Source organism: Abramis brama (genome assembly GCF_963993115.1).
Source record: "Abramis brama genome assembly, chromosome: 5".
NCBI lineage: Eukaryota > Metazoa > Chordata > Actinopteri > Cypriniformes > Leuciscidae > Abramis > Abramis brama.
The window spans coordinates 39,042,504-39,061,576 of NC_139967.1; the positions used below are offsets into that span (position 1 = coordinate 39,042,504).

At 36.2% G+C, this 19,073-nt stretch overlaps 1 protein-coding gene across 1 annotated transcript in view; it reads right to left on the reverse strand.

Moving 5' to 3' along the window:
• The window catches only part of camk4 (calcium/calmodulin-dependent protein kinase IV), a 55,163-nt gene that overhangs the window by 20,747 nt on the left and 15,343 nt on the right, over window positions 1–19,073 (reverse strand). Inside the window, exons 3-6 of the mRNA XM_084113760.1 lie at window positions 11,232–11,310; window positions 10,506–10,568; window positions 10,163–10,245; window positions 8,949–9,021 (exon numbers count right to left, since the gene is read on the reverse strand). Of these exons, the coding sequence (XP_083969886.1) occupies window positions 8,949–9,021; window positions 10,163–10,245; window positions 10,506–10,568; window positions 11,232–11,310 (298 nt within the window). The remainder of the gene's footprint in view (window positions 1–8,948; window positions 9,022–10,162; window positions 10,246–10,505; window positions 10,569–11,231; window positions 11,311–19,073) is intronic.

The following is a 19,073-nucleotide window of genomic DNA, read 5'->3' on the forward strand; positions in this document are numbered from 1 at the left end:
ATGGACTATACTCTTCAATTTTGCCACCTTGCCATTCGTTCACCGTTTGATGATGAAACCATCTAATCTTTGTATTGGATAGGGGTAACTATAAACATCTAGTAGACCACCCAGACATGCAAGGACTAAGCTGGAGGGATGCCATTCTGCTATGTCTGGAGAGGTTCTACCCCGGGTCCATCTCATCACTGGACCCAGAGCTCAGCCCACCACCACCCTGCGACACGGAGTGAAAGCCGGAGCCCCCAAAAGATGGAGTGCCAGCGCCTGTCACGATGTAGCTGCCAACAGCAATAGAAGCGGGTGTGCCCACCATCACACCAGAGCCTTACCATTTATATAATAATTTATTAAGACACTTGATTATTCTATTTAACTCTTTACTCTTATTGTCCTCGTTCATTCGGATACCAATGACGCTTAGGCTCTTGCGCTAGCCGTTTAGCGCGATCACAAACTCGACAGTCTTGGTCACTGGACAGAGGTAACTGACTATTCAGAGGGCCGCTCCCATGATGCTTTCTCCAAAAATATGTTGTTTAGTCCCCACAGATCTGTATACACTTGAATAAAAAAAATAAAAAAGTGAGAAGTCATGACCACTACTACAGATATAAGCCGACCAACATTACTTTCTCTGATAGTATCTTTGTTTTGGTCATGCCATGGTTTCCCATGTACACTTAGCTAGAGTAATATTACAATAAACAGAGGTAAGGCTCACCCTATTTAGGTTGGTCGAGCAACATTCTGTTGTCCTAAATGGAAATTTCCTTTATTAGCCTTTACAGTCTTAGTACACTTGAACCAGTGCCAAGAGTTTGCCCGGAACTGGTGTGCCCTATGCTCCACTCAAAACTGGACTTTAGTCCGTTACTAACCTGACACAGCTTTGCGGTAACAATGGCTAGAACGTAATCTACTAGAGTTAATAATTTCAGAGCAAGTCAGAATAAAATCAAATGTAACAATTGATTATTAATCAGATAAATATATCATGCCAATTACATAATCAATTCAAAGATAATCAATACAAAACATCAAATATTCAGAAATAAATAGTAAAAGATGCATACCTGACCTCGGAAAAATACATAATGCGGAGTGTCTGGATGATACTCAGCATTACGGGCTGATCTGACAACAGATCGCACCTTGAGCCTCTTGCAACATTTCTTTAAATACTCAGACCAAGACAAAACATCCTGAGAGAAAAATGGGAACTAAGATAGGAACTTACAATAGGAATCTGCTATAATCAAGGTCCCATACCTGGATAGTTTACATCTTTTGGGGAAAGAAAGTAATTTGCATGAAAACCTTGGCAGAGGATCCATCCTCCTTTGTAAGCAAGATATCTATAAACTTTTAAAAACCTTTATCACCTTTTGGTTTACTTCTGTGGAGACGAGGCCATTGTATCAGTCGCACTGAGACATTTCAAATGATACCAAACATGACTTTTAATTCACTTGCATTGACATAGAGGGAAGGAAGTTGGAGAAAATGAACAAATGTGAAGGAAGGACAGGAAGGAAAGAAGCTTTCCCGCAACTTCTTTCTGGGGTGTGGAGATAAATGGCTGTATGTGTTTGTGTTGTCTATCTCAAGATATCAAAGTATCTTACAGTAGGTTCTGTTAGTCTTACAATAGTATCAACTTGGTGGCATCAACTAATTTCAAACCTTCTGAGCAAGAAAGATTCTCAATTCCAGCAGTAAAAAATACATAATTTTCGAGAGCTCCAGACTTCAAAAGGAAAACTGAAAAGATATTATAAAGTCCCAAGCCACTGAGGACATCCCAGCCAATCACACTGTCAGAAATCTACAAAACACAGATCCAGAGGGATGCCAAACAGCCAGCTGACTTTGATGTGACAGACACACATATTCTGCCGTTGTGAATCTCTTCACACAATAACACGTTAAAAAATACTTCCTGGAAAGGCGGGCCACTTCAAAAGGGACTTGCAGCATTCACGTTTCCTTTCTTCTGCTCCATTTTATGCCCCAGTGGGAGTGGGAGAGTTGGAATTCTCTTATTGCAGCCCACCAACTAAATCCAGCCCATGAGAAATTTGCCCACTTTCTTACTATCTCCTTGGCAACCGGAATCTTTGATGAAGTGAGAGCCAGTGGTGGAGAACACACTTTAAACGGAAATGCTTTTAAAATACATTCACAGAGATGAAGAACAGGTCTACTTTCTAATTCAGGAACCTACAGTCAAACCAAAATTATTCAGACACTATCTAATTTTTTATATTTTTTACTAGTGGGTGCAGGACACTATAGTTCATTTATGTAAGTTAGGATAGCAAGGTGTGTGAATACATTTTGGTTTGACTGTATATCAATAAGGCATGGATCCATGACTGATATAAAAAGAAAGTGTATGCACAAGTTATGCAGTAGATGACAAGGTAGATAAGACTGATTATACATGAGCTAACAAACAAAACACATTGGAAAGGAGGGAGAGAGAGAAAGGGGGAAATATAGTAGAGCTTGCTCTTTGCAGAAGAAAAACGACAAATGGTCTCCTGTGGTCCTCAAATGCAATCTAGATCCACTTATAGTAACTTCATATTGAAATGGGATTCTCTTTCCACTAATAATGGTTTCACTGATGATCTAATGTGTGCATATACTGTAAGGTTTATGGACAAAAATCTCAAAGCCTGATACATATGCATGAGTTACAGTTTCTAGATTTTTCTGAGTGGTTGCTAGGGTATTTGAAAAGTCTAATAATGCATTCTGGGTGGTTACTTAACAAGTCTTCATGATTTTGGTCTCTAGATATTACTAGGGTCTCCTAGAGTTTTCAGCCTGTTTTATCATCGGCCAGAAGATAATTGTACATTTGATGACTAAAATCTCCAATACTGCAAAAAACATATTTTTCCTGGCCACAAATCAGGTGGGAAAAGTAGTCCTACCTGAGTCTTTATTAGAATAACCTATGCATCACTGTTGCATAAGGTCAGGATTAACCCATACAGCTATATATATATATATATATATATATATATATATATATATATATATATATATGTGTGTGTGTGTGTGTGTGTGTGTGTGTATATTATGTATATGTATGTTTTTAACATATTTCAAAATATACAAAAAATATATTTGGTAAAATATATTTGCGTAAATATACTTTCTAATAATTTTTTTGTATATTTTAGAAAACATTTTAAAAGTACAAATATATACTTTTAAAGCATTTAAAATAGTTTTGCCCTTGATATATTTCAAACCAAGAAAATACCAAATACCAAATTTTTTTTTATATTTTACATTGAAGGAATAACTTTATTTGTTGTCTATAATAAATGAATATATAATGCACATAACAAAATTGCAAAACATTCTAATAAAAATAAAAAGTAAAAATATAAAAATAATAGTTAATTCAAAACATTTAAAACAAAAAACCCATACATTAACGTTTCCCTGAGAAGGGGAACAAGTCACTGCGTCATGGAGTTTGAGCGCGCTATGGGAATGATCCGCGTGATCCACTACCGCAGTCAGGTGAAGTCACATGTGCACCGGTAGAGTTTTAAAATGGCACCAAGAGAAAACGTCATCAGCTTCTTTGTCTTCAGGAATCCATTTGTTTGATGTTCATGTGGAATTCCTCCCTTTAGCCTTCCATGTCGAGATCGTGGAGGAAATCATCCTCAGCTCGTGGGTGAGCATGGGTATGTGGGATTGCCCTGGGTTGAAGAGACTCTTGTGAGTTATCACTCTCCTGGCAGTGGCATGGCATCCTCACTGAAGGCTCCAGTCCTGCCCTTTAAGCCATGCCGGTTTACATCGCAGCTGGTGGGCAAAGCATAAGCGGTGACGGGCCAGGCTGCTGGTGCACTGCACACAATGGCAGTGTTGCATGTGTACCAGGCGGACTTACTGCAGAACTCAGATCTAAGCGAGGGGGTGTCTTTAGACGCAGTCCTGGAGCTCCGCCACATCACAGACCTTGCTCTCCGTGCCACCAAGCAGGCGGCTCGTGCCATTGGCCGCACTCTTGCTGATATGGTTGCCACAGAGCGACATCTGTGGTTGAACCTTGCAGGGCTCAACATATTTCCTTGACGCCCTGCACACATCTTACGGGCTGTTGAGATGCTGGTTCAAAAGTGAACAATAATCCTTTGCTCACTTGGAGTAGGTTGCCCTTTGGAGCTGATGGCCTAGGTCTGGGTAGCAGTACCCTAGTCTGCCCCTCCTTATTGGAAGCTGCTGGCAGACGCGGTGTTGCTGCAATCTACCTAGTCAGTTCTGCCCCTGTTTACAGGAAGTGCGCACAGTATTGAGCTGCGGATGTCGTACCTCAGGCAATTTAGCCCTTGGTCACTTGTTGCGCTGTATGGCAATTTTTAGCTATAGCCTAGCTCATTGGAGAATTTTGCAGCACAGTGAGCAGGCATTTGTTCAGTATGGTATAGTGGGTATTAACGTTCCCATTGTATCCACTTTGAAAGGGAACGTCTCGGTTACGTATGTAACCCAGTTCCCTGAGAAGGGGAATGAGACACTGTGTCGTGTTGTCATACTTCCGGCATGTCTGTTCTTCTTCCTTCTTCCAATATGAAGTTGATGAAGTTTTCCCTAGGTGCCCTCTTATACCCTGACGGCGCGCCTGTCCCGTCACCTGACTGCGATAGCCAATCTAGATTGCCGTATAACAAACGTGCTTTAGACACCAGCTCACGCGGAGCTTTCCCATAGCATCAATTCCATGACACAGTGACTCGTTCCCCTTCTCAGGGAAACGTTCATGTATTGTAGACAACAAATAAAGGTTTTCTTTAAATGTGAAATATGTAAAGTACTTTTTATTAATGTTTTGAACAAAATTGTATTTTTCATTTAAATTTAATTAAAAGTAATTTTGTTATGTGCTTTTGTATTTATTTATTTTTTATTGTTTTCAAAGTATCACTATTTAGGTATTTGATGTTTAGTTTTAGCTTTAGTTCAACATTTCTAAATTTCATTTAGCAAATTTTTCATCCATTATTTTATTATTTTCAGTTTTATTTCAATTAACAAAAATGTTTTAATAGTTTTAGTTTTAGTTAACCAGGGTTCTCAAGTTTTATCAAAAGCTTGGAGTGAGATCACATGCGGTTAGGGGAGGAGCCCTAATGGAGCCCCGCCCCCGCATGTCCCCGCCCCCCAATTTTACCCATTGTTCATAATTAACCAGCACAAATTGAAATTATAACAATTGGTAAATCTGATAAATGACAGAGCAATTCATCACATCAAATATACTATTTAATGTTATATTTCAAATTACAAATATACAAAAATATAACAAATTGCTCCAAACAGTTTGGAAAAACAAATCTTTTTGCATTTTGAATGTGTCTAGTCGAAATGGTATAATGATTTATTGTGTGGTGGGACATTGTGAACAAATTACATATTAGAGTATTAAGGTGTTTGTTTGTGTTTGTGTGTGTGTGTACACAAGAGCAGGGCTGGACTGGGACAAAAAATCGGCCCTGGCATTTTGGCCCAGACTGGCCCACTATATGATCATAAACACCACCCATCTTTGCACGCCCTTAAATATATGCATACCATCTCCTATTCCTTAAAACCACTAATGCCATGTAATGAGTGAGTATAGGAACGAGTGTGAGTTAATAGATGAAATAAGTAAAAATTTTACTTTGACATTTATTAATACAGTTGAACTATACTCCACAGTGATGAATCCTAAAACAAGCTATAAGCTGCATTGGCATAGCAATACCAGTGTTTCTTACAGGATTTTTGGTAAAACTGTGGTGGGTGGACCTCGGTCCTTCTAGGGGGGTTTGGGGGCATCCAAACTGCTTGCACTTTGAGAGTTCAAAATTAAAAGCTCCAACCCATATTCAGTGTGCAAATTAAACAAAGAAAAATTCAAACCTCTTCTAGTACAGTGTCTATTTACATTACACCTACTACATAATAATAGTTATAATATTAATCCTATGACAGTAATAGCCATATTTTGTAAAAACAAATGCACTAAAAAATAAAGGAAACTTTCATAATTAGATTTGTAACGTTACCTATTTCTATACTTGAAAGAGATAAGCACATGATCTTTTATTTTGACGCAAACTGCATCAAGCTTTTATTTTGGTGGAAAACATGGTTTACAAATGCCTCTCATTAAATTTCTAGTGAATTGCGGTAATCGTCAAATATGCAGATGTGGAAATAATCTGTAACTGGGTTATGGGTTCCTACACTCATGACATGGCCTAACGTTAAAGGGGTGATGAACTGAGAAATCAAAGTTTCCTTGAGCTTTTGACATATAAGAGATCATCATACTATAATAATATCCTGTAAGTTTCAGAACTGAAAACTACCTTGTTAGTCCAATAAAAGCTTTTATAGACATCAGGCTCAGCAAACGACTCGTTTTTCAAAGTGGGGAACTATGACGTCAAAAAGGATAAAACACCGCCTCCACAAAAGAAGATCAACGCCTACTTCAACACGGCCTGTTTAGCCCCGCCCACCGATTCGCCCAAACATGCTAAATAACATAGGACGACATGATGATTGCTAAACCGGATCGAGCTACTTCCAAGCAATAAACATGCTGTTTACTAAATATTGTGCAGTGCCTGTTTGTGGAAGAAGACAGTCTGCATAAGCTTCCTTCGGATTCCAGCATGGTTAAACTTTATTAAATCAGTCAATCACAATTTCCCGACACGGATCTGCCAGCAACATGTAAGTAACCATGTGTATTCTAATGCCTGATCTGCGATCAGTGATTTCGGTGTAATTAAGTTCAGATATTTCTCTTAAAATCGTTCAATACTGTTTATGCATCAGTGACTAAACGATCAACTTCACATAATTTCTCGTAGTATTATGAAAATAATCTTTTTTTAAACTGTTATTAAATTATATAGCCTACAGAAAGCGATCAAAGAACGATCCCTTTCGCCCAAGCTGTCAATCAAACAGCACAGCGCGAGCCGCGAGAGCTAATCTGGACACTTACCAAACTCGTGATGAAATAATGACACTGTTACACTACACAACGAAGCTCTTACTGTGTACTCACATCGTGTTTGCATTGTGATTTGGTGTAAGCATTTGTGAGAGTGCAAAAATTGCGTTGCAATGATAAGATCTTTATTCACACGATCAACAGACTGTCTGTCATCTGCTCAGTGCTCATCATGCTGCAACCTTTCATGTGATGGAATAGATTAAAATATAATGCTTTAAACGATACTTTTCACGATTTGTTAATCTCGATAGCTGTAATAGTAAAAACGTAGTAAAAGTTTTCGAGAGAGTTCATGTAATAATAGCTATTTCATATGCAAGCATGTCAGCCAATCACAGCAGTGGGCGTTTGCACTGCAGTCTCACAGCAGACACGCCCCTTAAAACAGAGCGTTCAAATCTGAAGCTGAAATCAGGCTTGGGAAAATGGCTTTTATTTATAAATTATGACAATTTTTTATGTAAAAATCATACTAATATTATAAGGGCACCCCAGGCAACATTATAAAATAATAAAACAATCCAGTTCATGACCCCTTTAAGTGTTTTGAAAGTAGTTCTGCTTACCGCGGACTCTACACTCTCTCATCTCTCTCCTGATCCTCCTCACTATCATCATCATCACAGGAGCTGATGAAGCGCAGAAAACATGCTGTATATTTTGACACAGTTTACAGTGTCTGCTTTAAGGGCCTGTTTCTATTTTTTCATGCTATTTCTCTGCACATTCCTTGCGTTTCTTCTCCATCTCGCTGACTATTCTGACAGATAGCTGCTACACACTGACACTGCTGCACGCTCGCTCACTCGTTTAAAGTTGTGATTGGGCCAGCCCAGTGTCAATCAAGAAAAGAACCAATGGGCCGCTGATCTACGTGTTTCATGGGCTGGTCTGTCAGAAAAAAAAAAGTAACGCTGACTTTTTTTGACCAATGCATTACACCAGCACAAACCCAGCACGTTCGCGCGTTGTTGTTGGTTACCTAGTAACGAACGTACGGTGCGTGTGCGTGCGCCTCGTACACAACGTTATATAAAGCTTGTAGGACAATTTGGTTGGCATTGCCTTTTCAGCGTGAGAAATACATGGTGTGGCGTGTGAGCGTGTGAACTGGTTGAATTGTGTGTGTCTCACGGCCAATGCGTGAGACTTGAGAACCCTGGTTAACAATAATTAACCCTTGTTACCAAATGCCTGTGGGCTGAGTCTGGTCAATGTAAACAGTATTTTGTGGATAGTAATGAGTCATGGCTCTTTCTGGTCTCCTTGCAAGATGGTTAAAGAAATTGACTGTAAAAGGAAGAAAACGTTTACCATATTTTTTTCTTGGTGAGGTCAAACATCGTGCATCCAAGCAAACTCTACAGTATCCTACAGTATCATCTGTCGTTTAGTACAAGCTAGCCAAATTCGGTAGATGCCAACATGGACAGGTTGCATGGCATGCTCCGATTTTCGAAAACAGTGAAAAACTACACAAAAAAATTATGAAAATATGGGCAGTTGCACGGTTTACTGAAATCTGAAATCTCTCTTACTGAAATCTCCTTGATATATTTATGAATTTAGTAGCTGTGCATTTCTCATGTTCAGCAGCCTATAATACAATATTTGGCCCATTGTTTGTTTCATGTGTTAGGCTGATAAATCACACCTCTGCTGTAGTTTATGCATTTACAAAACTGTTAATTTTCTTATTCTGCCGTGTCTTTTTAATAATTTGAAACACTGTTGGGTCTACAGTATATGGTTCAGAGCAATATTAATGTCAAACAATTTTGGTACATTGCTGGGTTGTCACACTATGTCCAATGTAAAATCTGTATTCAGTAGTTCAGGAAAAGCAAAAAACTAGAAGATGAGAATCGCTTTCAGCCAGGAAATGTAATACACTCACCGCGACTGCCTCGAGCACTTGTTTAACTGCGTCAGCAGCGTCTCGTTCGCTGTAGTAGCCCTTCTCCACCACCCTGAAAAATGGAAGGCACCATTTGGTCTCCATATTGAGTGTAATTTTCCAATTTTCCCTTCATTATTTTCCAGCCTTAGAGTGAGTCAACCACACCTCAGCACACAAAATGAATGGAGACGTTTCTATCGATTGTCCTTAAGAAGAGGCTTTGGTTTCACAGTCACAAATGTTCCTGTATTAAAGTCTAATTCTGCTGAGTGATTAGTTCATGACTGCAGACATGCACCTGTTATTTTGGAACAGATAATGAAGCTAAATTCAGGTCTTACAGTTTTTACTGAAAGCCTTTTACTAGACCAACTAGATTTTAACATTTTCTGAAGAACATTTTCTTGCCAGGGCATTGCTATATGTCCCTGCTAAAGTTTTCTGCACTGTAAAAAGTGGTAATATGTTGTATTTCTACCTGATTTAACCACCCAGTATTGTTGGTATCAAATAATTTAGGTCGACTCAGTGATGTTAAACAACATTTTTGATTTGAATAAAACCCTGTTAATTTAAATATTACCAAGGTTACCACTTTTCAGTGTGTTTTGTCCCATGCTAGTCCTGTTTTACTTTTAATACTCTTATTATATTCATATACTTTTAACTTTAAATATTTTTTTACACAAAGACAAATAAAAGCCTATTATAGAACCATATTATTTTGTTTGCATTTAAGTATTATTTTTATATGACACTTGATGAAAATGTTTTAAAATGTTAAATAAGCTTAATTTCACTTGCTCTCTCCCCTCTCTCTCTCTCTCTCTCTCGATATATATATATATATTTATATATTCATTTTCAGAGGAGATGTGGCTTTAAAAAAAATTTTCATAAAGTTCTCCATTAAAATTGAGTAAAGTAAGTGTTTTTTCCACCCATTTTATCACTCACTAAAAATTTAAAAGTTAGCTTGCTTTGAAAAGTAATCACACCTCTCCTCAACAAGGTATCATATCTGCAGCAAAAACAAGTTAGTGCTTACGGAAAAGCCCTAACTCTAAGTATGAGCATTAGACATAGTGATGCCTGCCTTAGCAAACACCATTAATTAAAGTTCTGGGAAAAAGTGTCAATGCACAGCATGGAGTTCACAACTTAATCAGCCATTATTAGCTTGTAGCACTTTACCCCCATGGTGAACTGACCTGTCAAATAATTCTCCGCCGGTAACAAGTTCTAACACGAGACTAATCTCCGCAGGGGTCTCAAAGATCTCCTTCAGTTTGATCTGACAGAAAATGGAATGAAAAAAGAGAGAACGTTTCACTGGAGGAATTCAAAAACATCAAATGATTAATTATTGATAGTCTACGGTAGCTATAATGTCTGACTAACATTTGCATAATCAGACCTTACTAAATCATACACAGACAGTACTGCAGAGACATCTAAGCGAGTGTTCTTGTATATTTATGCATATTTTAGGCTGTGTAACTACCATAGGACACAAGTAGACAAGGCCCTGGATTTTTTCCCCTTTTGACTTACTATATTTGGATGAGAGAGGCGCAATAATACACCTATCTCCGTTCGTACAATCTTCTTGTCAACCTGCAAGAACAACCAAGATATTGTCTGAGCACAAAGTGAAAAAGGTGGACAATTATGAAGCCATTACAATCAGGTGAAGTTTAATAGCAACATCAGCTCAGTGCAGAGAGAAAAAAAATCAAAAATCAAATCAAACAATTTTCCACATTTAAAGGGAATAAAATATTCTGTCATCATTTACTCACCCTCATGTCATACAAAACTTGTATTTTAAAGAAAACCTTTCTTTTCATATTCTTATACGTGTTCTATTCTTTCCATTTCAATTATGTTTAGTAGGCCTAGTTCTTACTGTAACTTGACACTACATTTATGCAGCAACTTAACCATAACACCTTATATATAGCATCATAATATAATTACATATGCATTAGAGAGGCTTAAGATAGCATTAGAATCCCCTACACAGACGCAAGAAAGCACAAATGATGGTATGTTACAAATGTCAAGGTATGTGGAGTACGGCGCTGACAACAACACTGGCTGACAGCAATTTTTACCCATCATGCATCATAGTGATGTAGAGAAATGGAAGACAACAGCGGTGAGGTCTTTAAGATCTTAGGAAGTCCTGACTAGAAACTCCTTGGCTATACGTGGCAGAACAAAGGCAAGAGAACAAAGCATGGTAACATGTGGAGTGAAATCTGTCAGTGCACTTACTGTTTTTTTCAGCATTTTCACAGCATATTGCTTCTGGGTGCCTTTCTGATGGCATCGGAACACCACTGATGTGGCTCCCCTGCAAGAGAGAAAAATAGCAAATGACTCTTTGAAATGAAAATTCAGTTGTATCCCATACATTAAATATTTACCACTATAAAATGCCGTTCAAATATTTGGGGTCAGTAGGATTTTAAAATGTTTTTGAAGTCTTTTATACACACCAAAGCTGCATTTAAACAGTAAAAACTGTGATAATGTGAACTATTATTAAAATGTATTTATGTCTGTGATGGCAACGCTGAATTTTTTGCAGTCATTACTTGTTTTCAGTGTCACGTGATCCTTCAGAAATTATTAAAATATGCTGATTTGGTGCTCAAGAAACATTTACACATTATTATTATCAATGATGAAAACACTTATTTTTTTTGGAAACCATGTTACATTTGTTCAGGATTCTTTAATGAGTAGCCTTTAGACCAGCATTTTTAAGGTCGAAATAATTTAATGCGTCCTCGCTGAATAAAAGTGTTAATTTCTGCTAAAAAAAAATCTTAACTGACTCCAAACTTTTGAACTTTATTGTATGTTGAGAGACATATACAAACTGAAAATTAAACAAATCTTTCAGGTTTAAAACATGTTAAGCAGCATCTGTGACATGCTGTCTGGTATCAGACACATTGTGTGTGTTTACATGTACAGCAAAATAACTCTCAAATAACAGATCATATTTTTATTAAAGCATTGAAGGTGTTTCTTCCATACAAAAATGTGCACCTGGGACTACTGTTCTAGGTGGATGAACATGTAAACAATAATTTGACATCCCCACTGTCAAAAAATGACAATATGAAGTTTAATATTAATACCACCACTTTTGAAATTATAGCAATGAGAATTTATAGATTTTAGATTCTAACCTCGTCCCCTAATCAGAAAGCCAACTGTATATTATCTTACTCCTTGTAGTGCCATTCATTTTGATTTGCAAAAATTGTACCTTGTACAACAGCTTGTCAACTGGGACAGTATCATTAAAAATACAACTTTGTACAAAAACACAAAGAAATACATCTTTCAGGCTCTTTAAGTGAGCCATTTAGCGACTGGTAACTATGGCACACATATAGAAGTGTTTGCTAAGGCAAGTATAACTATTGCTCATACTTAGTATTAAGCATATGGTTCATTATTAGACTAAGGGCCAGATTTACTTATAGATTTACAGCAGATTTACAGCTTGCACCCGTGCAAACCCTCTTTTGGCATTAAAAAATGACTGTCAGGATTTACTAAAGACACGCAGTGAAAAATTTGCGCTGAAAATGCGTGGACGGTTATTTTTACAGCTGACTTTATTGCATTTGCATTTATAGGAGTTTCCCTTTCAGATGCAAAATTTATGGGAGGAGAGTATTTAAATGAATCACACAAAGTGATTTATTAAGGTTTGCGGTAGCGTTGGTCATGGAAATGATCCGACTGCATCTGTGTTCTTTATTTTGAACACTTCTTCATCAGTAGATCAAGCACAGAACTTTCCACTCCCATCAGCGCTTTTTTGGAATTGTGATCTTTATTGTATGTTTACTGTATGTGATCTCACACTAATTTGCCATGTTTATTAAATATGGCCCTATGTGTTAAACATAGGTATGTAACTTGTACTGTCTCACTTGTGCTATGGCTATCATCATAGAGAATTGGGGATTGGCTCTTTTGACTTGGGCTAGTAAGAAACTGCATAGTAACACCCTAGCAACCACTTAGAACACTTTAGCAACCATTCATAACACCCCTTAGCAATGGATTAACAAATACTATAAATTGACAAAGGAAAAACATTGGAACAATGTGCCTCTACCAACATTTTTGCAAAACTTATAAAAATATATACATAATTTAGCCTAAAATGAACACTAGTGGAGGTAAAACACCAACAACTTATAGTCCTTTTTTACAAAAATTATGATTACAGGGGCAGGTTTTATTAATAAAGATTTATTTTGTGTGATTCCTTGCACAGTACTACTGTATGTTATGACCTCAAAAAAACACTTTTGTTATAGTGCATGATTAGTAAACTAATACATTTTGACATTTGCGACACCTAAGCAGCAACATATTTATGGATTTTCTGATATAGTAAACTTGGTCGGTTGCTCACATGGTACATAAAAATGAGTAAAAAAGTTTAATCTTGTTAGAGGGAGTAGGTTATTTTAACCTATGCCAGAATACAATAGCTTAACAACCACTCAGAAACACACCTAGATCATCCTAGAAAATGTGCAGTAATGCCCTGGCGAGCATCCACAACATAGCAGCTTCATAGCAATGCGCAAAAAATAGACATAAACATCTAGTTGTTGTTTAGCTTTGTGAGCTTTCAATCTCTTAATATCTTCATAATCAGATTTCTTACTACGGTATTTTGCTGGCACAGGACCAGCACAATATGTTGGAGGCAAGAATCAGCCAGCAGTTACAAACAAGCATCTCAGCTGGAAAGTGTCCAGTGTGCAAATAAATGAAATTTGGGTGGACAGCTTGGCTAATGCAATTAAAGCGGAGAGGCCACCTCAGTGTCCGAGAACTAGCATCTGGGTACTCATTAGAAGACCGGTGCCAGATCCACAAAGCTATAGATCCCCTGCCTCTCTCTCTCTATGCTGACCGTACCCTCCCACTGACTGTACATGTGAATAGACATCAGGCGAGTGTAGCAACAGGCTTACGGCTCCAATCTGCTCCACATAATCCCCAGGTCCCAAAAATATTGATTTCAGTTGGTTATATAACCACATTTGAAAGAATCCATACCTACGAACATTAATTATAGTTCCTGTGTTCATAGAAAACCCTGTTTAGATTCTCTCTGGATCCTTAGCAGGGACTTAAAGTACTTGAGTAATTGTACTTTGATACAAGCCTATAGCCTACTTTGTATGTACTAGAGTAAATGGAATGCTAATTCAAATGCATTTGCAAAGAAAAAAAAGCCCTTTTTTTAATATCAGAATTAATTTAAAATTGTAACAATTTCAGGTTACAAGTATCAGTTTATAATTCGGATTAATATTTAAAATGGTCCTAGAGCCTTACATAGTCAGGGCATTGAAAATTGCCATTAAAGGCATAGTTCACCCAAAATATTTAATTCTCTCATTATTTACTCTCTTTTTAAGGGCAGTACGTTTTATTATTATTATTATTATTATTTCAATAATTAAAATTAAATAGTTAAATAATTAAAATAAATAATTACATAATAATGTATGTAATAAAGATAAACAAAAAAATTCAAATAACTTGAATTTATTGTAATCTAATCCATTTGGATTATGTATTAGTTTCAGTTGATATGGATTTATTTTATGATCTCTTTTAACTTTTTGACATATCAAAGTTTTGGTATAATGGACTTTCAATGGAGGGACAGAAATCTTAGATTTCATTAAAAACTGCTTTGTGTTTCAAAGATGAACAATAGTTTCCAATAGGTTTGGAAGAACATGAGGGTGATTAAATGATGTCAGAATTTTCATTTTTGGGTAAACTTGATTTAAGTTGATGTACAGGTGGAAGATTGAACATTTTAATTTGTGAAGTTTACAAATGTCCGTTTTTAGTTTAAAATACTTGAAAATAATTAAATGGGGGATCTTTTTTTATGACCTTAAGTACATATTTGTCAAAAAAAATAATAATGTGTCTACAATTCTGACATAGTACCAATACTTTCAAGACTAATCTTTAGCCTGTGATTGGGACTTATAATACTTTGGTTTATTTAATAATTAAACTTTAATAAAATGACCTGACAGATGGATCTATATTAATGAGGATCCCTGGCTCACAGGTTGATGGGCATGCAAGACAAGAACGTGTATTTATTTATTTATTTTTTAAGTTGTATAGGGTCAAAATATGTTGTTGACTTTCATTTAACACAGCATCAATAGAACAAGATAATCCAGGATTATTCCAAGGTTAAAAATCTGTTTTTGAGATGTTTTGAGAGCACAATTAGTTTCAAATTCATGCAGAATTATCTTTTATTTATCAAACAATACATTTTTTGTTGAGATTTTGAGAAATCCTCCACTGATAAGTCACTCCGTCTCTATTAATAAAGTCAACCTCATTCTATTGCAGCACTAAATCCTTGGAATGAGATGCTACAGGGATTTCCATCTCATTAACTCCCAACTGGACTATTTAGCATTGTTTGATTAAGCATTTGCATGGGATTAGAGGCATTGCATTGTAAGGTGATTGACAGAGGAATTGTCCATGAGTGAGAGCTAATTCAGAAAATGCAGCTTACAACTAAAAAAAAAAGGGATTTTGTGAAGGTCACTACTAGCACAAATCCTAGAATAACATAAACATCTGACAACTGGCTATAGCATTAGCTTATAGCATTAGCTTATAGCTAAAACTGCCACCAGTGAAGTTTGTTTAGTGCTATTCTCCCCTTGTGAAAAATTATTGTTCTGATTGTGCACTTGTAGTGTTCTTCAAACCTTTAAAGCATATTTTTTAAAAGACTGTACATGCAGATAATATAATATTAATGACATAAAAGGCCACTTACTATAAGTATACTTAAGAGTACATTTTCATGACTGTTTCTTAAAACAATAATTTCACATTAAAAGTTTTACTTTACATTTAAATCATTGTTTTAATAATCTTTTGTGATGTTTAAGTACACTTATTTTGATGTGCTGACTAACATACTAAAGCACATGTAAAGTACTTGATTATAATTTTAACTGTAGTGTGTTATTCAATATTGCATGTAAAGTTAATATATTTTAAATGTGCTAAATTACATTAAATGTACAAATATCTTTAAAGGTACACGGTGTAACCTTTTTTTGTTCAAAATTTACAAAATGTATATAATGATTAATGAGCGACTACATGAATCCATCTTCCAAACTGTGCTTTATTATATTAAACTATTAAACTAACGACTATATTAGACCGAGTGGGACGCTCATATACATAAACAAGTACCTCCAGCTATAATGTTCTTCCACAAGATGTGTAGTTTTTACAGTTATTAACTGCTAGAGCAACAAAAGTTATACAGTGTACATTTAAGGACTCCCTGTGGTGAAAATCAAGTTTTTAATGTTGTTTATATGTCTATGTGATGTTTTTAATATGCTTTAAGAAATTTTTTTTTACAAATTCATCAGTCAACACCATTGCGGAGTATTTTCTCCTTCATCATTTCTTGGATAGTTCACCCAAAAATTTAAACTCGATCATTATATACTCGTGCTCATCTCATGCCGACTTTCATTCAAATTCTGAATGGATTATATATAGCCTAGAAAGCTGTCACTCATGTAAGTTCCATTATAATCAATGAAGCTGTCTACACTGCACAATCAATCTCTTATTTACATTGTGTCTACACTTTGTGAATGAGAGGATTCACAAGCGTGCAAAACACAGCATTGAACAAAAACGTTTGAACATTGAACATTGGTTTTGACCAATGAGTGGAATCTGACTACATTAAACACCCCTGATTTACCACTGCGTTCAAGAGATCAACATACATGTCTGTGATTGCCTACATTGCTCACCGCTTTAAAAACACATAGTAAATAGAAACATTTGACTTTTTCCAGAGAGTAAACGCAAACGCACTGGAGTGTTTACCACATCTGTTTTCGTCAATATGATATTTATCAACTGAGGATGCTCTTGCTTTTTTAAACCAATATTTCCACTTGCCATTGTGTAGCGTTTACAGTTGAGCGATTGGATCAGGTAGTCCGAGCTTGTGTGAGTGAATGGAGGCGGGGACTGATTCGCATATTCATGGATCCGCGTACATACTAAATGAAGCAAGGGTGTAGAGTTACATTCAAGGTATTATAAGGCATAAATAAATTATTTTCAAAAGAAAAAAGGTTTAAATATGTCATTTTGATTATCAAAGCTGAGTTTTAAGGGATACAATTATTGAGTGCAGGGAGACTTTAAATACATAATATACACGTTCAACAGAAATGACATTAAAGTATATTTTAATTCACCATCAATGCTTGTCAGTGCATTCGGCAGTACACTTAAACAATTTCATTAATTATAAACAATATAATACTAGACAGTAGAATTCATTATGAAATATAAAGATGTACTTAAAGTCGCCATGAACCAGAAGTTACAAACTACTTTGTGTTTCTCCAGTGTTGTGACGTATTTCCAAGTGAAACGGAATATTGAATAGAGGGCAGGGTTTTACTTTAGCGCTCCTCCTCTCCATCTCTCGCTCATATCAGACTAACGGTTTGAGGGGAGTTGCCAAGCCCTCGCGCCATAGCACATGACACGAAGAGAAGAGAAGTCGTTTCGATGGGGGAGGGAAGGATAACATATTTGATTAAAGAATATAAGGGCACATTAATTTTTAAAAATTAATGAAGTGCACAGATAAATCATTTGTAATAAACACTACAATATTACATATAAAAATACAAATTGTAAAATTTGATTTCATGGTGACTTTAAGCCCTACTTAAGTGGCTGAAAAAATCACTCTAAAGATCAGCTCATTGCTTTTCATATAAACTTACTTAAACTATAATATTTAATACTATACTTACTACTATAATATATAGGCCTACTATGAATTGCAATTAACATGCAATTAAGTGTTCAAAACATTGTGTTCAGTAAATTATTTAAGCAATTTCTATTGTAAATTAAAATTGTGTTATTTTAGTAATTAGTACTTTAATAATAAGCTCTCTTTTAAAAGTATGCCAAAGTGTACTGCTTTTTTATGACTATCAGCATGAAGTCTGGTCCACATTCCAGTACATTCTGGCCAAGAACCACCCAAGAGCCGTATGACCACCATGTAACCATAAACCAGTTTAGGGGCACATAAATCAGTCTTATATTATATAAAGTCTGAGATTAAAGTGGAATATACAGATGAAGTCAAATATATCTAATTTACTTGCTACTAAAGGCCCAATTATTCATGTTAAAGTCAAAGCAGCTCATCACACCTGTGGTGATGCGCGCTGTTTCTCAGGTGGATGTACAAAAACTTGCGCACTCTGACTTCTGGAAATTGCAAAAAGCCAGCCAGTCAGATATGAGCTTGCAGTTTTAAGAAAGTTCTTGCTATTTTTGTGTACAGTATGGTCTATAAACTGTCCATGGGCGAGTCGGACTGAGACTAGTTCAGAATCCACCAAGCCTTAAAGGTCCCGTTCTTCGTGATCCCATGTTTCAAACTTTAGTTAGTGTGTAATGTTGCTGTTAGAGCATAAATAATATCTGTAAAATTATAAAGCTCAAAGTTCAATGCCAAGCGAGATATTTTATTTAACAGAAGTCGCCTACATCGAACGGCCCGTCTGGACTACATCCCTCTACTTCCTTCTTTAATGACGTCAGTAGAACCGTTTTTTGACTAACCTCCGCCCACAGGAATGCTCCCTCAACTCTACCGAAATTCGTTTATGTACTTGCGCACTTCTTATAACTTACTGTGTTTACTCAGCTCTTACGGTGATTTTCTGAAGTAAAACTGACGCTTCATCTTTTGTGTGATGTACAATAAACTTTATTAAACTCATCAGTATATGTTTGATCATCATTCAGACAGCAGACTTGTAGGCTATTAATAAATAATGGATAGCCTACATACAAGCAGATGACAAATACGTTATAATAACCATAATTAAACCAATACTAAACTATACCTGTTTCATCTCTATACAGCACTCTGTAGGCATTATTGTCCGACTCGAAATGAACACCGGTACTGAGAGTTTCTGATATTATCATCAT